A 20328-nucleotide genomic window follows, 5' to 3' on the forward strand; every position below is an offset into this window, starting at 1 on the left:
CAGGTGGTCCGCACGACCCCAGATCCTGTCACACCAGCTCTGCATTCACGGCCCCATGACAGGCCTAACTATGGCACAGAATCCATCTTATCTATTCTATTTTTTTTAGAATGGAATTCTTTGCCAGCTCACCCAACAACATTTTTGTTGTTGCACTGATGTCCCACTTCTCCCCTGAAACCTTGACATTGGGGGATGAAGAGCAAGAAGCCGACAATGCATTCTGAGCTGCCATATAGCTGCAGTAAGAGAAACGCGCGTCAGACAGACCAAGGAGGCCACTCCCGTGGGCCCTCCGTTGGCCACGCATGACTCCCTCACAGGGAGTCATATGACCACTATTGACCCCTGTGCAGTCAGCAGTGACTGTCACAAAACTGCACTTGAGGGTTATTCAACACAGGGCTTCAGATCCTGGGAGAATCTCAAGGGGTCAGGCAACTGCTACTGGAACAATCAAAGGAAACGATGGACTCGGGAGAGGAATGTGACCCTTTGGCACATTAGAACAAGGCCATAGTTTAAAGTGTTTTATGTATGGTTATAAGTTTGGCTTGAGGGCTGGGGAGGATAACTTAGCCAGATGGCACCTGAACCTGTTTTCACACTACAATCATCAGCAGAATTTATAGGAAAAATAATGGCCACTAGTAGTAGCTCTTCTAAATCTTTCATTTTAGAACAAGACTTTCAATGACTAGCTTATTGCGCCTTACAACACAGAGTAGAAAAATAATTTTAACAATTATAACTTTAGGATGCTCTTTCTTAGGAGTCATGAGGATTGTCTCCAAGGATCATGATGAGAAATACACTTTCAGTCCTAATGGTGGTGCAGAAGATGCTACTGGAGAAGACAGGTTTCTCCAGTCCTGTGTGCTTGATCGTATGTCAAGTTTTATAAATTAATGTTTGTGTACCCTTTAGAAATACTTATAAACCTTTATCATCTTTCCTGCACTGCAGAGAAAATACTTGCTTTTATCGTTGTGGTAAATCAACAGTTTCCAGTCTGCAAACGGGACAAGTAGAGACATGCAAGAGGAATAAGTTGTTAGAGGCCCCGACGTGGGGGTGACACCTGCTTACTTTTTCTTATCCTTGTCTTTCTTGGTTTGCTGCGCCCCAGACTGCTGGGCCTGGGACTGTAGTAACTGTGCTGCTGCTTTCTTCTTCTGGAAATTGTTCACCTCCTCCTCCAGCTCCTTCTTCTTGTCTTCCACTTTCTTCTTCTCTTCTTGGTGTGTCCGCTTTAGGAGGTCAAACTTCTCATGGAGCTGTAGAGACAAATGAGAGCAGGCTGTGAAGGGAAGGGAAGCCTCCTGGTGTGAGGTAATCTGGATGTGTCCACAAGCAGACACGCGTCACATTGCTGCCTGAATTTGGATCACAGGAGGGAAGCGCAGTCTGGAGCATGTTGGAGGGGCCATTTGGAACGCCTACATTGTTGACCCCTGGGCACTGAATACATACTCAATGGGAAAAGTAGAAAGAATATGGTATTACAATTACCCATGATCTTAACAAGAAATTTTTGGGTTAAAAATTGTCCTTTACTAGTAGTAAGAGTCGTCCTTTACTTCTGGTCCTTTTCAAATGCACAACATTCATTTACTCGCAGACATTTTACAGCTACTACATCTCTCACTCTCTAAACAATAAACAATAAATAAATAAGTAAACAGTTTACTTATTTAAAAGATTTATTTATGTATACAAGAACTGGGGTACAGACTAGAGGTGTGGAGGTGAGAGGATTCACCAGAGGCAGTGGGGAGCAGAATAGGCAGATGGACTGAAACACACTGCTGAGGGAACTGTGGGTCAGGAGAGGTCTGCTGTGCCATGTGGGTCACCTCCCTGGCCGGGGGATCCAGCTCGCACTGCAGTGGCTATGGCTACCTTCCTAGTGCTGTGCTTTAATCCCCTTGAGCCACTGGGGGGGCCCCTAAACAATATGCTATTTAAGTAATAATAATATGTTGAGAAATGTCTGGCTCTTAAAATGTCAAATTAAGAAAATTATTATGGGCCCTCCCAGGTGGTGCAGTGAGTTAAAGCACAGCACTAAGAAGATAAAGCCACTTCAGCATGAGTTTGATCCCCACCTGCCCCAGAGGTCCACATGGTGCAGCAGACCTGACCTGCCCACTGCTCCCCTCCAGCCCAATGCTCCCCTCCAGCAGTGCCCACTGCTCCCCTCAGCAGTGTACTTCATCAGTAGGCTGGTTCTGCTCCCCACTCTGTCTCTGGTGAATCCTCTCACCGCCCCTGCACCTGCTACTGGCCTGTATCCCAGTTCTGTATGCATAAATATATATTTTTTAATTATTACAAGGAGGAAGGAAAGAAATGAGGGAGGAAAAAATTCTCAGATCACCCCATATTTTACCCCAGCATCCACCGGGTATTTTAAGTCAACAACAAATAAGGCTCAACTTTCATTTTTCTGCAGCAAACAATGTGGAACATTTAGCTTTTTAAATTAGTTCTAAGTTTCAGCCAACTTTCTGAAATAAAAGGGGAAGATGAGGAAACTGTTTAGATAACATCATTAGGAAGTATACTGAACTATAGGGCCAGCACCTGAGATACCTATTATCCTCCATCAGAGGCAAACATTTCTCTCTCATCTCTCCTACCATGGGACGGATGGTAAGGCATAAAGTCACATGAACTGACCACAGACTGGGGGAGGGAGACAAGTCTCTCTCAGGGTGTCCGAGGCCACTCCACTGTTTAGGTTACTGAGTTGGCTGATGGACCAAAATAATAGCAACAGTCCCAGAATCCTAAATCTTACATTTCATTACATGTACAGGATAACACATAGAGTTACAAATACATGGCACTAAAGTGTGGAGTTCTAAGACTTAGTTTTGGTCTCTGCTTTCTAGGTACACTGTTTACCCTTTCATGACTCAGTTTTATCATCCATAAAATGGAGAGAAGAATGTCTGATCTACTTTTCTTGTATGTAAGTTTGCAGTAAGTACTTAGGACAGCTTGAAGTCCTGTAAGAATGAAGTATGAATAGAACACCTTACTTGTATTTCTTTCCCTCGAAGACGGGTGGCTTACCTCTTTCTCTGCCTCTTTAAGTTCGGCTTCTTTCTCCTTCACTCTCATTACAAACATTTGTCTCATTTCTTCTTCCTTCTTCTGAAGTTCTCCCAGAAATTCATTCCTTTTTGCTTCGTATGTCTCCTGAAGACTAGTCAGAAAGTACCAACCAAAGACATTGTCATGAAGTTGCATAAAAAGAAGCTTTAGTTTACATAATGTCAACCCATTCATTTCCTAAAAGTAGATGTGGCTGCCACTTACCAGAATCGGGACACAAAACTCCCTTTCAGTGATGCACAAATCAGAACACATGCTCATCAGCAACTGCATGAGTCAATAAGCACAGTGGAGCGCTAGTGATTATGTCTCTTAATTTGCCAAGACTTAGTGATCTTCACACAGAAAAGCCTGGACTGACTACTAATGTCTGGACTGGCATACCAGGTAGACACCAAAGATATGATGTCGCATTTTAGAAGGCGGAGGTGACTTAGTACTGGGAGAGGTATGCACAGGCCTGGGTCAAAAAGAGGAAGAGATTCTGGCTACGGCAGCTTGTGAGCCTCAGTCCTCTGTCTAAAGCAGGAATATGGTACCATCAGGAATATGACTGTGGGAAGAAGTCAGGGAAAGTGAGTAAAACCATCACCCTAACCTTCACAAATGGGGCCCCGAGGGCAAATGGTAGACCTGGGGGTGAAAAGTGAAGGCTGGATTTCACTCTGTACTTACACAGGGGTCTTCTACTTTGAGAATACAAAAAACCAAGCCCTTCATTTATATACTTTTAAGCTTAAATGGAAAAAATCTAAGTGTGTCCAAGAGTGATTACTTTGAAGCTGAAATTCTGAGAAATCACTCATATTGTGGAACTTTGCTTTTCTTTAACTGTGTACCCCTCAGACTGGGTCACCTTACTGCACAGGGTCACAGGAAGTGCTGGGGACACCGGACACTCCTCAAGGACAAGGCTGAGCCCTTTGTAAAGTAGTGATTTCCAAGAAAAGGAAGCCAAACTCATTTCAACTTGTAATTTGCTAAGGCATGTAAGTCAAAGCCAACTTTTCCACTCCAAATGATCTTGCCCGGCATCCAGAGGTGGATACCTGAGTTTGAAGGGGCAGATTTCTGAGAGGAAATCTGATTCCAGTGTTCATGGCCACTGAGATGACAAAGGTGCTTATTTTAAAGGGTCTACTATTCTCTGCTTATATAAGAAAAAGAATAAAGGCCTTGGTCATTTATGTGTTATATATTTTCCCTTTTTATCATCAAGAACAAAAACTCAGGCTAGTAGAAATAGAAACAACGGAAGACATGGGAATAAAGCATCTTCCCAGGGCTGGCAGCCTCAATGCCATCTGCCACTGGCTTCAAAGCCTCTTGTCTTCAGGGAGGCCAGAGCTGTGGGCCACTGGACCTACCCATGAACATGTGTTCCTGGCAGGCCACTGCCCCAGGCTACCGGAGATGCAATTAGCATCTGAGAAGGAGACAGGTTGTGTGCCTAAGCAGCAGAAATCTCCCTCACCCTCCCAATGCCAGGGAACCAGCCAGGATGGTGAAGGATGGTGAAAGGGGCTGCACCACACTCTTCAAGTTGAAAAGAACATGGGTGTGTCAAATGTTTCTTAACATTTGAGGAGTAAAGTTACATTTATCAAAAGTCAACAGTCACAGGCATTGTAGCTTTTGCAGGCAAGCTGATCTGGTCCAGAGGCTGGCAAATTACACCCAAAGAGCTAAATTTGACTCTCACCTGCTTTTTGTTAGGTTTTATTGGCACAGCCACACCCCCTCATTTAAGGTCTCAAGGCTGCTTTCACACTAGGAGGCAAGCTGAGTATTTAAGGCAAAGACCACATGGCCCTCAGAGCTTAACATATTCACTATCTGGCCCATTATAGCAAAAGTCCTTTGACTAGAGCTGCTGTCCCCTGAACTAGTCACAGTTTCCTCGTTGTATAATGAGGAGAATAATGAATTATTATAATTATAATTATTAAGTAACGATTAATGTGAAATAATTCCACTTTATCATGAAGAAACGGGAGCCCAGACAGGTTGAGTAGAGAACCAAGACCTGAGGCTGTATCCACTGAATGGAGGAAGGTGGGGGACAAATGGGTTTGATTTTATTGCAAGTTTCTTTTGTTTCTATGCTAAGTTCTATGCAAAAAGAAAAAATAAAGATAAAGCCTCGCCTCCCACAGGCTTAATAACCAGGTAGGCTTGGCTTTGTATGGTTTATTTCTCGGTCAACACATTTCAAGGTTCAATTAGCTAAGGCTGTGCATACAAAAAGAAACCCAGTAGGTGACACCATTAAAGAGGGTCAGATTTATAAGCCCCCAGGGCAGGACTAAAAGATGCAAGCTTGGCAAGAAGTTAACTTCTTTATTACACTCCCTTTAGCTGGGGTTTCCAATTCACCTCACCAAGCCCGGTGCCCTCAAGAGGTACTGCATGGGGTAATAAGGGATTTTCTAGAAGTTATCCCCTTTCTTACCCTGTTGTTGTTAGAAATGTGCTGAAACCCTGAAGGCTAGTTAGAGTATTTCAAAAGTAAGTCTGTTTATACACATCTAAACTTTATATAATCTTGTAATAGCTGTTATTACTTCACCTGAAAAGGAAAAATAGAAGAACCATCTGGCCATTATGAATGAAGCACACTGTCAAGAGGGACCTCACCCTTGTAAAGGCCCCATGAGTAACTAGTAAGGGCCAGGGTTAACAACTCACCCCCATCACTTACTACTTACAGGCCTTTGGGTCAGTTGTTTGCACTTTCAGTGACTTAAGTTTCCTCATCTATAAAATGATGTTGACAACAGTGACTCATTAAGTTACAATAATGCAAATATCATGGTAACCGCAACACCTGGCAAACACCCTGTGACCCTTCTCCATCAGGTCCCGTTATTTTGTGTCTCAATCCAACAAGCACTTCAGTGATGCACCAGCATACCGCCCTAGCCGCTGTCTGGGGAACACCTGACTTGGGGGTGACTTCATACCTGAAGGGTTTGCTGTCAGGGTCTGTGTCCTTGAACCCCATCTCCTCGAGCTTACAGCGTCGATACAATTCATAATGGCGGGTGTGAGTCTGTTCTCGCAGATCTTCCATGTTCACACGGATCAGCATCTCCCGAAGTTTCACAAAGTCACAATGATTTTCATTCTCAACTATAAGAGATTGGGAGAAGAGGGGAGCAAGGGAGTAGTGAGGGCACTGAACCTGAGGGATGCTTCCAAGAGGCTGCTACCAGGGCTCCTAAAACCTCTGCAAACAGGCCCTCCCTGGTGGCACAGTGGGTTAAAGCACAGCACTAAGAAGCTAAAGCCTCTTCAGGGTGAGTTCGATCCCCGCCCCAGAGGTGATCCACATGGCGCAGCAGACCTCTCCTGACCCACCTGCTGCTCCCCTCAGCAGTGTACTTCGTCGATCTGCCTGCTCTGCTCCCCACTCTGTCTCTGGTGAAGCCTCTCACTGCTCCTGCACCTCTGGCCTGTACCCCAGTTCTGTATGCATAAGTAAATAAATTTTAAAAACAAACTCCTAGGAATGAACTCTTCTATCAGGGATTCACAGAGAACTTCCAAAAAAGTCAACCTTCTGAGGGGTTGCCTCAGAAATATTAGGACTTTCCAGCCATTTCTCTCCATGGCCCACCTCTCTAATCACCATTTATCTATTTTTTTTCTTTTAAGATTTATTTATTTATGTATACAGAACTAGGGTCCAGGCTAGAGGTGTGAGGGCAGCAAAAGGATTCCCCAGAGACAGAATGGGGAGCAGAACAGGCAGATCCACGAAGTACACTGCTGAGGGAGCAGTGGGCCAGTCAGGAGAGGTCTGCCACGCCATGTGGGTCACCTCTGCAGCAGGAATCGAACTTGCAATGAAGTGACTGCTGCCAGCTTTCAGTGCTGCGCCTTAACGGGTTGCACCACCAGAGAAGGCCAGATCGCCGTTTCTCCACCACTGCCAGGTTTATAACCCTGCCCCTCCCTTCCTCCTGCCCAAGGTGGAAGACATGTGGATAGTCACTTCAAGGATTAAAGTGAAGACTCCCTCCCCTGTAAAGCATACATACCCTGCACCACACCCCAGGGGTACTGCCTGGCCTTTGCCATTTTGTTGCCAATCTTCACCTCTTCAGTGCTGCCAACCACTGCGAAGGGCAGATGAACCTGCCAAGTAGACAAGGGGGAGGGAGTTACCTTCCACAGCGCTGAGGCCATTTTCCACCTTCTCTGCACTCCTCCTGCAGGGCTTAGTTAGCGGCCGGAGAAAGGGGAGAGAAAAGGAGAGGCAGAGTCTCTGCAGTTCAGTGGGGGAGGGCTTGGGCTACATGGCTCCTTCCAGGCCCGAAGGTGAGTATTTGGTGGGAGCTACCTTCACGGGGAAACGGTCCGAGCCGCTGTTATAATACATGAAGTGTCAAGTGCTGCCAACCTGGCGGCCAGTGATCACGTGGCTGTGGAGCACGAAATGGATCTTCTGGGGTGAAGAAGCTGAATCTTATTTCCTTCCAATTAATTTACACTTAAGTTCAAGAAGTGGTACCAGTGTAAAATATTAACCCATTAAATATAACATCACTGTTTTGGTAGCACTGTATTTCACCGTGCATCAAACTGCAATCTTCTAAAAAAAATAAAAGTAATTTATCAACATGGATGGAAATTTTTTTTAATTATAATAGTTTATTTTTACATATTTTTGTGCATTTTTCCATCTCAGTTGCAATCTCCTTGGGTTTCCCAATGGATAGAAATATTAAGGGAAAATGATCTTTGCAGTGTTTATTTCATATGGGAAAATGTTTGTGTATATTAGAAATAACATTGGGATGGACTATGATCTTAAAATATCTCAAAAATTTTTATATAAGCTAAATGTTGAAGTTTTAATACTTTGGACATGTTAAGTGAAATGAATTCTTGAAATTAAATGTGTCTTCTTACCTGTTAATTGTGATAACCAATTTTAAATTACTTAGGTGGTTCACATCTAGTTCTACTGAACAACATAGCTTTAAACACTTGATCATGTCACAAAACTAAAATCAGAAATGCATGTTAGCCCAAGTCACTGGCCCAAGGCCTACACTCAGATTTATCTCTAGCAGAGATGGTGTTCAAGACAAGAAACTCTTCCACACTGATTTATTTGGTAACTAGTGCCACATTCTCGGGGGAAAAAAAGTCATTCCAATTTTTTTTTATTTGAATATAATCAGACTGGAATGGCTATTCGAGAATTATTTAGGACTCCTTGATCTAATAAACAGATCCTTTCCCACAGAGAACTGCATAACCCTCAGCACAAATTACCCAAGTAGTATTATTTTGTCTGATGACCAAGATATTTATATTTTTCTAGTTTATCTCACTCACTTGGAAGGAAAGAAAGCACATTCTCTTTCCATAACTTGTTACATTTCTTTAACAAATTTAAATTTCTCTTTACACCAACATTTTGGTGTGAAAACTAAGGAAATAATTTTTCCCATTTAAACTGAGTGATGAAAGCAAATCTGTTTTCCAAAATCTAGAGTTTCATCACCAGCAACTAGCTGCAATGAAGAATGCAAAAGAAACTTTCTTCATATAGGTCAGGATTAATCTGGGAATATCAAGGATTTTCAGTTCTATTAATCTGATAAAGAGAGCACAGGTTCACAGGTACTTTCTTCCCCAAAAAATTAATATAAATTTAGTTTCATGCAAAATAATAAAAAGGATGAGGAAAGACTAAAAGGATGAATGAGGTGTCATCCATCCATGTTACTTCTTGATCCCACACTGAAACCCCAAACTGGATTTCTACAGCAGAACAAACCAGTACTACCTGAGTCTGAAACTGTGGCAAAGCTATAAGCGAGAACAGCGTTCTTGGTTGGGCGGCAGTTAGCATAAAGGGTGAGGTGTCAGCACTGGTCCTCCCTCTACTGCTGTGCAGTTCCAGGTGCTGCGGTTTACTCACACAGGAGGGAGGAGGTATAGTACCTTCCATGAGACTGTAAGGAGCATTAAATTCAAAGCCTCCAAACAGTGCCCAGCACATTGCCAAGGCTCCAAATATGTCAAAAACGTCAGGTGCCACTATGAGTAGGATGCTCACAAAACCTATAACCAGAAAATTTTGCAGGTGAGAGAGCTCTTGTGTATTACGTAGTTCAAAGCTGTACATGAAGTGCCTCAACAGTGTCTGTTCTAAATGGGCTGAAACAGAACTTCCTGTCCACCAGCCCCTGTTGAAACTCACACTTCTCTCAGGTGTTGGTTACACAGTAATGGCACCAAGACAAAATCTCTCACTGCTCTTGTACAGACTAGTTTTGCCTCTGTTTTTTGTGTGAATCTAGCCACTCGCCCACCCGTGACCAACTTCCTCACACAACCCCTTATGTTGTTTCTCAGGGAGAAACTGCTCCTCAGTTTCCATCTTGAGCCTTTGCCGCCTCGGCCAAGGGGCATGGCAGGCAGAGAGGGCCACACCGCTTGGAGTATGATCACACAGGGGAGGATGGAGTGAGGCGACCTCTGCATTCATGTGATCCCTATACTTCAAAGTTATAAAGTAACAGCCCAGAAGGAGGAGATATAACATTTGTGGCCAAAGCCCTAGTCATGTGGGCACTCTGTAAGAAAGCAGTTCCTCCCTAAATGGCAACGGCCCAACATAGAAAAATCCATATGCTGAACTGAAGAAAAAAGAAGCAGTTTGTGGATAACATGCCTCTCCTTGATGACGATAGTAAATAACACAGGACTGGGGACCAGGCGAGTTGTGTTGAAATCTCTGCGCTGCAGCTAACTGGATGGCTTTAACCAAGTCATTTAATTTTCTCAATGAGCCTCAGAATGATTTTCTTTCTATGTGATTTCCAGAACCTGCAAATCTATAGCAATAAGAAAGCTCAGTGGCCGCCAATGGCTGGGATGGAAGATTCATGGCCGAAAGAAACATTGGGGGGTGGAGAGGAGAAGGGTGATGATGGTGATGAGAATGTTCTAAAATTGGCTATGGCCCAGCCTTAACAATTCTGTAAAAGTTGAAAAAAATCACCGTATACTTTACATGGACGAACTGCACAGTATAGCAAGCAGTCTCAATAAAGCTATTAATAACAAAGAGTGTCTTTATTTCATTTAATAATGACTTGACTAGACACTTTTCACAATCGGATCTATCTAAGGAATGTAGGACATGCCTCATCCTACCACAAATTAAAAATCCTAGGCTGACTTTCAGAGCTACCAATACACTTCTGAATCAGTTTCTAGCATGTGTTCAGGAAAACCCAAGCCACCCAGCAGCTTCTAATTACATCTCACTAAACTATTCTACAAACTTAAGAATTCCAAAACCATCACAGATAGCTACTACCTGTATAAAGAATGCTAACTTCACAGAAGTTATGCATCCCTGAATGGACACAGATAACGTGTAACTGTGGCTCGGAGCTGAGCTGTGACTAGAAGACACACAGGCTCAGAGGCCAAGAGACAGCCGGCAGGGTGGAGGCTATACAGGAAGATGACATCACAGGCACACTTAGAAGTGGAGTCGAATCGTTTATCTCCTGACCAATTCCTCCCTGTGATGTGGAAATTATACCCTCAATGGCCAATTCACCTCATGATTCAGGAAATGTATAAGGAAAACAGGTAAGGGAAGTGGGGGGAAAAAAATCTAAGGACAGACAGGAACTGTTAAGAGGAAGGATGTCCTAAAGGAACTCTGCAGTCTTGTGGACTCCACTCCCTACTCCAGTGACTGAAAACTACAACTCCCAGCAGTACCAGGGTGAGGGCAGAGCTAAGCAGGAATTCTGGGACATTGGGGGATAAATAGGGCACCATTGAGTCTCTTGCTCGGGAAACAGCTCTCCGGATTGCATGACTTGGCGTTTTCAGTCAGCCAGCTGGTATTGTATTCCAGTTACTTTGTTTCTTTTTTTTTGTATTCCAGTTACTTTGTATTCCCTGGGTTATTTCCTGTTCCTTTCCCCTTTTTGTAAATAAACCCATTTTGCCCCTTTTGTGTGCGCCTGCAGTATAACTGAATTCTAAGCGTGTGGGTGAGGCCCCACCGAAAGGCGGCCCAGTTCACTCTGGGTGCCCTGTAACAGAACAACTACAGGAGCACATGTGAGGCAGGTGGGCACATTTCTGCCAACAATGACAGAAGCAGGCAGAGGCCGCTTTCCTTTCAGCTGCTTTCCATGTAGTGGTGCTGGACCAGCACTGTCTACTCCCCCCCACCCCCCGCCCCCAAGATCTTTCCCCAAGAGGAAGGAAATTTGCAATCATCTTGACTAATGGTCCCATTTGGTAGATGGGGAAACTGAGGCATGAGATAGTGATATGACTTAAACCAGTGGCAGAGTTGGATGAGGGCGAAGTAGTCAGATTTATTAGTCAATGTTCTGGACCCTCTGCAACATTGCTACTAGGAATCACTTGTGGGGAAATCCCAGGGCAGTCTGCTTTTGCTTGAGGACTTACACTCATTGTTGCATTGATTTCTGCCACTGTTTCTTCATCTGTGGGGAACTGATATATCTGGACTCCATTGCTGACCAGTTCACTCATAATCTTACTTTTGAATTTGTGCAATTCATTCTTAGCGATGGTGTCAGCTTTTGCAATTATTGGAATGATGTTCACCTGTAAAACAAAATCCATTTTTTTATACAATTCCAACATAAGAAAGGTGATTTGACAAATGAGTAAAACCTAGCAAACAAATTATAAAACTCAAAAATAAAGAGAGAAGAAATTGAAAATCAGACTTTCTCCCTAAATGCAGAACTGATATAGGATAACCTTCAGTTCTATCTTCTGAACACTTACACTTCCTCTCAAAATGCACTGAAAGCTACTTGTAATTTCCTCTTCTGTGCTACCTCATTCTTCTTTATAGAGTAAAAAAGGAAATGTTATTCTATGACAAGTATCAATAACAAAGACGCCTATTCTTTGACTACCCAGCCACTCCTTTTAGAACCCTCCCAGCTACTTTGGAACTTGATTTTTGCAAGTTCCTAATAGTGTAACAACAAAGCCTGTATTCTGCTAGAAGGGGAGGGACTCAACTTCACGCAGAACATCCTTCCTTTCTTCTGATGACCTGAAAACCATTAGGGAAAAAGTACCAAGTAGTAACCAAAACAAAAGTGGTGTCACCTACTTCTAAAATTTTCAGAATCACACCAACTAATTCTTTTGAAAATTAGCTTCTATCCTATTACGCCTTCGTGCCAGACTGAGACCCAGTGCCAAAGGCCAAGCTCATTTTCAGAGCATCGGTTACAAAGACCAGAGAGAACTCAGCTGGACAACAATGGCAGAAAGCTCAGGAGAACCAACGACACCCCTGAGTGCAGCCCAAGACTCAACTTAGGACATTCTTCTCCCAACATCCCCTGTACTGATAGCAGGACAATTATTTTTTTAATCTATTTTTTAAGATAAACATTCTTTAACTCTTTAGGTACAGAGTCTCCAAAAGATGTTACTGCTATCCAAAGCCTGGGACCCTGTTCTCCACCCAGCTCAGAAACAAAGGGAACAGACTTGGTGAGAATGCAATCCTCAGAGAAGAGTCTCCAGGGGGGAGTTTCCAGGTCATGGCTGCATTCCTTTGCTTTTCTTTTTATTCCAAGAGCCAAAAAAAAAAATCCTGACAAATCAGCATGAGATGACATGCTGATAGAAAAACGTGATTCTTCAACACAATCTTTGAGTAACTCCTCATCTCCTTGTCTATGGCTTGCTCCAGCAAGTTACAGATGCAGAAAACAACACTGATGCTAGGCATTCATGCTTATTAGGCCAGGGCCCAAGGGGCAAAAAACTTCCAGTTGTCCTTAATGGCTTCTGTGTGCACAGCTAGCATTCATTTAATTCAATTGAGACAAAATGGCAAGGTTTATAGCTTCCTCACCAGTTTGATCCGAGTAGACAAACAAACCAAGCAGTCTAGATTGAGAATCTTTTTCTCAGCCAGCCACTCTACAATTATCAATTCTTTGAAGGCAGGTTAACCTGTTTGATGGTGATTGTCTTATTAGGTGTGTTCATGCTGCTTTATTTTCTTTCCCCTTTGAATCAACTCTACCAAGCACAAACCTACTAAGGCTGGTGTGGCTACAACCTCTGCTCAGTTCAGGAGCCACCTCTGTCTCACGCCTCCTGGCCCAAGACTCATGGCCAAGGCAGAGCAGAGAACAAGGCGTCTCAGCACCGTGGCAAACCAAATGAGCAGAAGGGCTCTGAGTTATCCCCCAAAGTATTCTAGCCACAGTCATCCTCTCAGCTGTTAGGGTATTTTCTGGAAACGAATGGTCTGGGTACACCGAAGTCCAAGGAACCTACTGGCTCTACCTCAGCCACAGGGGCCAGGTCAGATGAAGGTATAGGGACAGGCTGATCTTCTCCGTGTTTTCTCACTGTTAAATATCTCTGGAGGAAAAACTGTCTTTTAAAGTGTCGGGTGGACAGAAACTAACAGCAAAGAGAATAAGCCTCTTTGTTGAGCTCGGAAGGATGGTCAAACCTAAGACAAAATACCACAGCTGAGTTTTGTGGTTGCTCTTGCTACAGTGGGCAGCTTCTATATGTCAAAAGGAAGTGTTTTCAAAATGGAAAAATTAAATTAATGTAAAGTAGAATGCCGCATGTTAAACTTGCCAGTCCCTTCCCTCAAACACTGTGAAAGAGCAAGATTATAAATGAAAATGTGGGGTCAAATAGAAATGAAAACTACTTCTTTTGAACAAATGGATGGAGTTCAATTTTAATATATAAGAAGATAAAAGAATTTAACCTCTTCTATCATTGATAAAAATTAACTTTTAAAAATTATGAGCTTCAAATTAAGGCCAAACATTTTAAATGGTCTAAAACCCTTTAAAGAGACTTAGAAAAAAAACCTTTAAGGAAATAAATTTTGAAATTATATTTCAATCTTCTAAATTTAACCTTTCCTATGACCACGTAGGTATCTCTACTATATAATACCCAGGCCTCATTAGCACATACACTGGTGCTAACTCAAGAATTAAAAATACATTGTAATAAGCTACATAGTTTTATTGTTTTTATTTTGTTTTGGCCTAAATCAAGAAATATTCTCTTCATGCTGCTAAACCCTACAGTCTGTTAACCAGAAAAAACAAATTATGGGGTCAGGGCATGGAAGAGGAACGAACAAGTAGATGAAGATCAGGTCGTGAAGACATGCTGTGTGATAGGATAGTGATGGATATACATCACACATTTGTTCAAGTCCATAGAATGTACAATGCCAAGAATGAATTTTTATGTATAGCAGAAACATTCATGATGATGACATATCAGTGTATGTTCAACAACTTAAACCCCACTTGTTAATTTTTTATGAGCTTCTTGTTAATTTTTCTATGAGCCTTAACTGCTCTAAAAAAAAAGTGTTTAAAACAAAATACATCCAAAATTATACTAAAAGCATAATCAGTTGGGCCTTCAGGCAAAGTTGCTAAAAGGAAAGTGGGAGTAACCAGAATGGCAGTGGGTACCTTACTATCCAGCTTTTTCATGGTGACCAGATCCAGAGATTTCAGGGAATGTCCAGTAGGGGCAATGAAGTAGAGGCATGCGTGGATCCTGGTGTCGTGATAGTTGAAGAGAGAACGTTTGATCTTTAATTCTTCTTGCAAGTAGGCCTCAAATTGGGCATCAATATATTCCACTATTGGCTTGTAGCTAGAATATAGAAGAATGTTTTTTAAAAGCACATATTCAAATCACAAAGTTTCTAGTATCAAACTTCTTCTGCAGTTCAGTGTGGCACCATCCTCCGGGAAGTTCAATGGTTCCATCTCTGCTAAGAACTAAAGCCCATGTTCCTTACCCAACACCCAGGCCTTCCATCACCTGCTCCAGGATCTTCTCTCCACTCCCTACCTCACCCTTTCTGTACCAGTAACTTTCAACCTGACAGCAGGTCACACACTACGCCCCCACCGACCTCCAGGAACAACACCCCTCAAGCCCTTCTTCCTGGAACAATGTTTTGCCTACAAACTCTCTCCGCTAACCCTTCAGAAAGTACAGATGTGTGCAATGAGCTGTCACTATCCCCCATGGCACCTGTAGAACTCTCAGTGTTTTTGAACTGGCATTCTTTCCTCCTGAGACTCAAATTTGTTCCAATAGTATTGTGACTTTGACAGCCTCATCGACTGGCAGAACGGTGGTGGACAAAATGAAGCTGCTTTGTGATTTCAGGACCCAGCAGTACCTCCTTTTAGGAGCTCATCCCTTCTCCATTCCTGCAGAGATCAGGGTGCTGTTCTCTCTCAGAACCCTGTGCATAGCTCTGTAACCTGAGGTGCCTGGACTATTATCTTCAAAATTCCTCAGAGCCAACATTTTATTACTTAAAGGTAAACTCTGCAACTCTCTCTTCTCATCAGATCTGTTTTGAGTAATTATGTATGATTCCATTAACCAACCATAAATACAATCATTAATAGCATACTGGGAATACACACTCAAAAAAAGAAACTCATGTCCTCCACGGATTAAGTAGTAGTACATTAGGTCACTGTGGAAAAGCCACAGACTCAGGTCTCCAAGGACGTATTCAGAAATTAGTGTCAGTGGCAGTGAGAATGATCTATCGGAACAAAAAGCATTAATTCTCCCTAAATTTCCTACCTTACTGAGGAGCGATGTTAGCTTTAAGAAAAATAAAACCTTTTAACACTCATGTCCCAGACCCATAAATTAAACTGAAATCCTTGAAGGGAACTACAAATCTTTTATACAATGAAGTTGAGAGAAGATATTCTTCGAGAAAAAAAATTAAAAAAAAATAAAAACAAGGAAAAATAAGTTTGTTTTTAAGACTGAAGCAATCAGAAAAAAACCAGTTTGATGATATTTTTCCCTGGTGGTTTATCATAATCCATTGGTTCAATTCAAGCATACAAAAAATCTCTAAAAGTTTCCAGAAAAAGTAGAAAGTGCTGTAGTAATAATAAAGTCATAAATTATGGCAAAACTCCAATAAGAACATTGTACAAGTAATAAGATTCTTCTGCTCTCCAATTTTTAAATATTGGCAGATATTACATAGTAATAGCTATAACCATCATTATTATTATTATTATTATTACAGGATAGTTTCATAAGATGGTGGTTAGAAGTGGAAGTAGCTATAAAATCTAGTGACAGAATTTAATAGCTGTGTTGACTTTGGGCAAGTGACTAAAACTCTCTGCATCTCAGTTTCCTCATTTGTAAATCAAGGACAAAATTAGAGAGCGGCTGTGGCAAGTAAGTAAACTAATACAGTTAAAGTCCTGGGACATAAAAAGAAGGAAAAGAAAAAACAAATAAGAGAAATGCAAGACTGACTGAAAAAAGACAAGGGGAAGAAGGGCTTTACTCTTGCCTGGTTCCTCAATAACAGTTCTACTGGGCTCTCGTCCAGCAGGGAAGCAAACCCAGTCTCACCTGCCAGCCGACACTGAGGAGTAGACCAGGCCTTAGGGCCTTCCGCAGACTCTCTTAGCCCCAACGAGAGGAAGAACAGTTCTCAAGCAGTGGTTCCTTCCTGACTTCCTGGTTTTAGCTTCTCAGCACTTCCTCCCTAAAAGTCCACATATGGCTTTGCTTTCTATTAATTTCCCTTTCCCTAAAAGTCCACATATGGCTTTGCTTTCTATTAATTTCCCTTTATGTCTCTGGTTTTGATTCTGATCCTTCAAAGCTTATGATGGCGTATCTCTTCTTTTCCACTTAGGAATGCTTTCTGCCCTGGATTTAATGTGTCCAAGAAACCCCTTGTTTTTTCTTATATGCTGGGCTTCCCTCTGCCTGCCCATTAAGGAATTCAAGAGTCTTCTTTCAATCTCCTCCTTTTCCATCTATGTGGTCTTTCTGGAAAATAAGATTTATTTCCATGTTTCACTTACTCCCTACCGGCTGATTATTCATAAATCTCTACTTACAGCGCAGATCTTTCACCCAAGCTTCAAACCCAAACATCCAACTACTTACCAGATATTTCTATTTATTCTTCTAAGACATGTCCAAAATGAAATTCTCCTTCTGGTTCCTAAACCCCCACTTCTCCTGTACTCCTTAGCACAGTGAATCTATACCACTGCCCAAGTCAGAAACCTGGGGCTCCACCCAGAGACCTCTTCTTCTACCCTCCCCCCTCACACTACCAAGTACAAGTCCCACCAATTTTTACCTTCTGTATCATTAAAAACAAGTGAAAAACATATGCACAAGTATGAGTTCCCAAAATCACTCCTTATGTTGGAGATCTAATTATGCTGCTAAAATAATAGTTTCCCCCTGACGCATAACAAGTCAGTCAAGTGGTTTGTATTCCTTCACAATTCTTGAAACAAAGTCTCTGCCCTTTTCTCCACTCCTTTCTACCTATGTTACCTACATTTACACTCATAAAGATAAGGAAGCTAAATCTCAATTTTGCCTATTTTGGTAGTTCCCTTTGTCACAGAAAAGATACCCAGTTATGCTTTGATTAGTCAATTCAAACATAGTTCGAGGATGGGGCGGGCAGGCAGTGCATATCATGGGAGGAGTGAACTGGTGGTAGAAATCAAATAAATTCTAGTCCTTACATTTTTCATGTAATTTTCATTCAGACATGAGGTATTTCTTTTTACCGACCACTCTTTTTTTGGAATATACCTCCAGCCATTAAAAAAATACTATAAAATGACAGAGGTGAGTGTGATGGATAAAACCTTGTATACGATGTTTTCAGTCAACCCACCCATTACCCACTGATCATTCTTGCAAAACGACCAATGCCTCTGTTCAGTGACTGCTTCTCCATTAAATACGTGACTAGCACCTATCACATATTAATCTATTTTGCCATCTCTTAATTTTTCTTGTTTCTCATCAACCTCCTTCAGAAAATGCAATAAAAACAAAATTTAAGAACTAAACCATTTCCTTCACTACCATCTTACAACTGATAAAGAGTTGTTGAGTTTGAGGATTCCTGCTCAGTGGACTTCATTCCACTAGTCATGTTTTTCGGGACCAATTGTCATTTTAGTTAATGATATGCCATCGATATTCTACCTCCTATCTCCCAAGTGTGGGGCAGTTGAATGATTCTGTTTCTAGTTCTACCACAAAACTTGGTTTCCCTTCGTCTCCAGATCCCTTCTTCACTGAGGAATACAGATAGAAAAACAAGGAAGCTCTGAAATCCTGAGTTAATCATGCTTTTAAACATAACAGGAAACCTTACCAGATCTCTCTTCCTGTCTCCTTCAAACCAACTTGGTCCCAAGCAGATAAAGATGCAGGAATGCTGACATATCGAAGCCTACATAAACAAACTGGGACATTCTTGAAGTCTTACATCAATTGCAGAAAAGCTTGCCTAATCCCCAAAGTAGGAGAAATAATCATAGGTTTAGGCAAACAGCACATCCCTTCCTATACAGTTACATACCAATACAAAAATGCATATCTACTTCCAATTTTTTGACAGAAGTAGGTTCTCTAGGAATAGCTATTTTAAATACAAGTCATTTGGATTTATACTCAATAGTATCAACAATGCCTTCTGGGGTATAAAGTTTTAAATGCCACTTAAAGAGGTTATGCAACAATTGTCAAGAAATCTCAGAAGAAAAAAAATATTTGGTATCTAGGTTAGGTTAATATCACACTTCCTCTCTTCAAAATCTCCTTGGAAACTATTATTTGACCCAAATGAGTCAGATAATTTCTTAAAGGGCTTCCAGCTGCAAATGAGGCTCAGTGTTATACCCCACACTTGGCCTTCAGTACTGGCCAGAGAAAACTCTCCAGCCGCAGGGAAAGTCCTTGTGTAGGCGAGAGGCAAAGTAGTGGCAGTGCTCAGGTAAGTACTCTCGGCTGGAACAGCACATGCAATCTTAGCAGCAAGGTGCTGTAATAAAGTTCTCATAATGCAGGAAGGAATCCTAAAAGACTTAATTGCTGTCTCCCAGTCAGGCAGTACACCAGCACAACGTTCTTTACCCCAGAGAGAAACTTGGACCAGGAGAGAGAAACCCTAGGAGATGGTCCTGCTCGGGGTCTATACTGTGGTCAGCCAAAGCCCAGGCTCTCACTCTCTCACTGGCTCCCACAATGCACCTTTACTCTTTCTCTTGTTGCCAGGGTTTTCTCTGCTTCTCTTTCACTTGGCATGACAAGCAGCCTGCAGGCAGTGACCTCTCCATCATCCCTTGGCATTGAGCTGCAGGAGCAGAGTGTAGCTGTTCCCCATGCCAACACAATGTACAGATAGAGAGTCCATTTGACCAGATGCAAAATGAAAATAAAATCTCTCACTATATCTAACAATTGCTCCTGTCATTATAGGACAATGTTTATTTAAGAGCATTTAAATTGCTCTATAGATAAGGGCTCAGCACAAAACAGAGTATGAATTAAATATTTATCATTTCTGTGGCACTCATGGAAATATATATAACAGGGATAGTTAAAATGTACCTAGGCATTTCTAGACAAAAATAGTTCAAGTTCCTCTTTTTTAAAACACATGCATAAAATATATGCAGGAAAATGAAAAAATAAGCTACTGCAGTACTAGGGAAGTTTCTGACCCCCAAGCAAACATACCATAATTTATTGATTTTGTTGTTTTATCCCCATAAAACTGACACAGCTCAAAAATGTCTCTGAAAGTCCCTTTCTGGAATCATCTTTTGGCCTGAGACATTCTAAAACTTTCTCAAACATATTTTGGGAATGAGTATGATAGTTAAATAGCTCTAAGGCACTTGAAGTCTACTGATAATAGGCTGGGTATGTTAAGAAGAAATAAGAATATTTTGGGACTTAGAGGAACATACGGGATGTAGATCAGAAAGCTTTAAGGATTAACAGCTTCCCTCAAATACAGGCATACAGCAAACTTACAGGGAAGAGTCAAAATCTACTTGGCTTTATGAACTACGAATGTGTGTTTTTAAAAAGGTAATATCTCACTGTATCATTTTATAATCAGATTATCAAGTTTATAAATTCAGTTTATTTAAGCTCCTATCTACAAATAACCTACTGCACCAAAATTCTTTAAAAATATTTTATTTTTTTTAAAGTAAACATCCCCATCAAAAAATGGGCAGTAGAACTAAAAAGACATTTCTCCAAAGAGGAAATGCAGGTGGCCAACAAGCATATGAAAAAATGTTCAACATCACT

General features: G+C 41.7%; 1 protein-coding gene across 6 annotated transcripts in view; it reads right to left on the reverse strand.

The window, feature by feature from the left end:
* The window catches only part of SEPT11 (septin 11), a 93106-nt gene that overhangs the window by 12908 nt on the left and 59870 nt on the right, over positions 1-20328 (reverse strand). For all 6 annotated transcript variants that reach the window (XM_012724100.1, XM_012724101.1, XM_012724098.1 and 3 more), the window contains exons 4-9: positions 14643-14829; positions 11590-11751; positions 7167-7263; positions 6087-6255; positions 3082-3214; positions 1090-1277 (exon numbers count right to left, since the gene is read on the reverse strand). In XM_012724100.1, coding sequence (XP_012579554.1) covers positions 1090-1277; positions 3082-3214; positions 6087-6255; positions 7167-7263; positions 11590-11751; positions 14643-14829 — 936 coding nt within the window. The remainder of the gene's footprint in view (positions 1-1089; positions 1278-3081; positions 3215-6086; positions 6256-7166; positions 7264-11589; positions 11752-14642; positions 14830-20328) is intronic.

This window comes from Condylura cristata, unplaced genomic scaffold (assembly GCF_000260355.1).
Source record: "Condylura cristata isolate star-nosed mole 26May11 unplaced genomic scaffold, ConCri1.0 scaffold00012, whole genome shotgun sequence".
Lineage (NCBI taxonomy): Eukaryota > Metazoa > Chordata > Mammalia > Eulipotyphla > Talpidae > Condylura > Condylura cristata.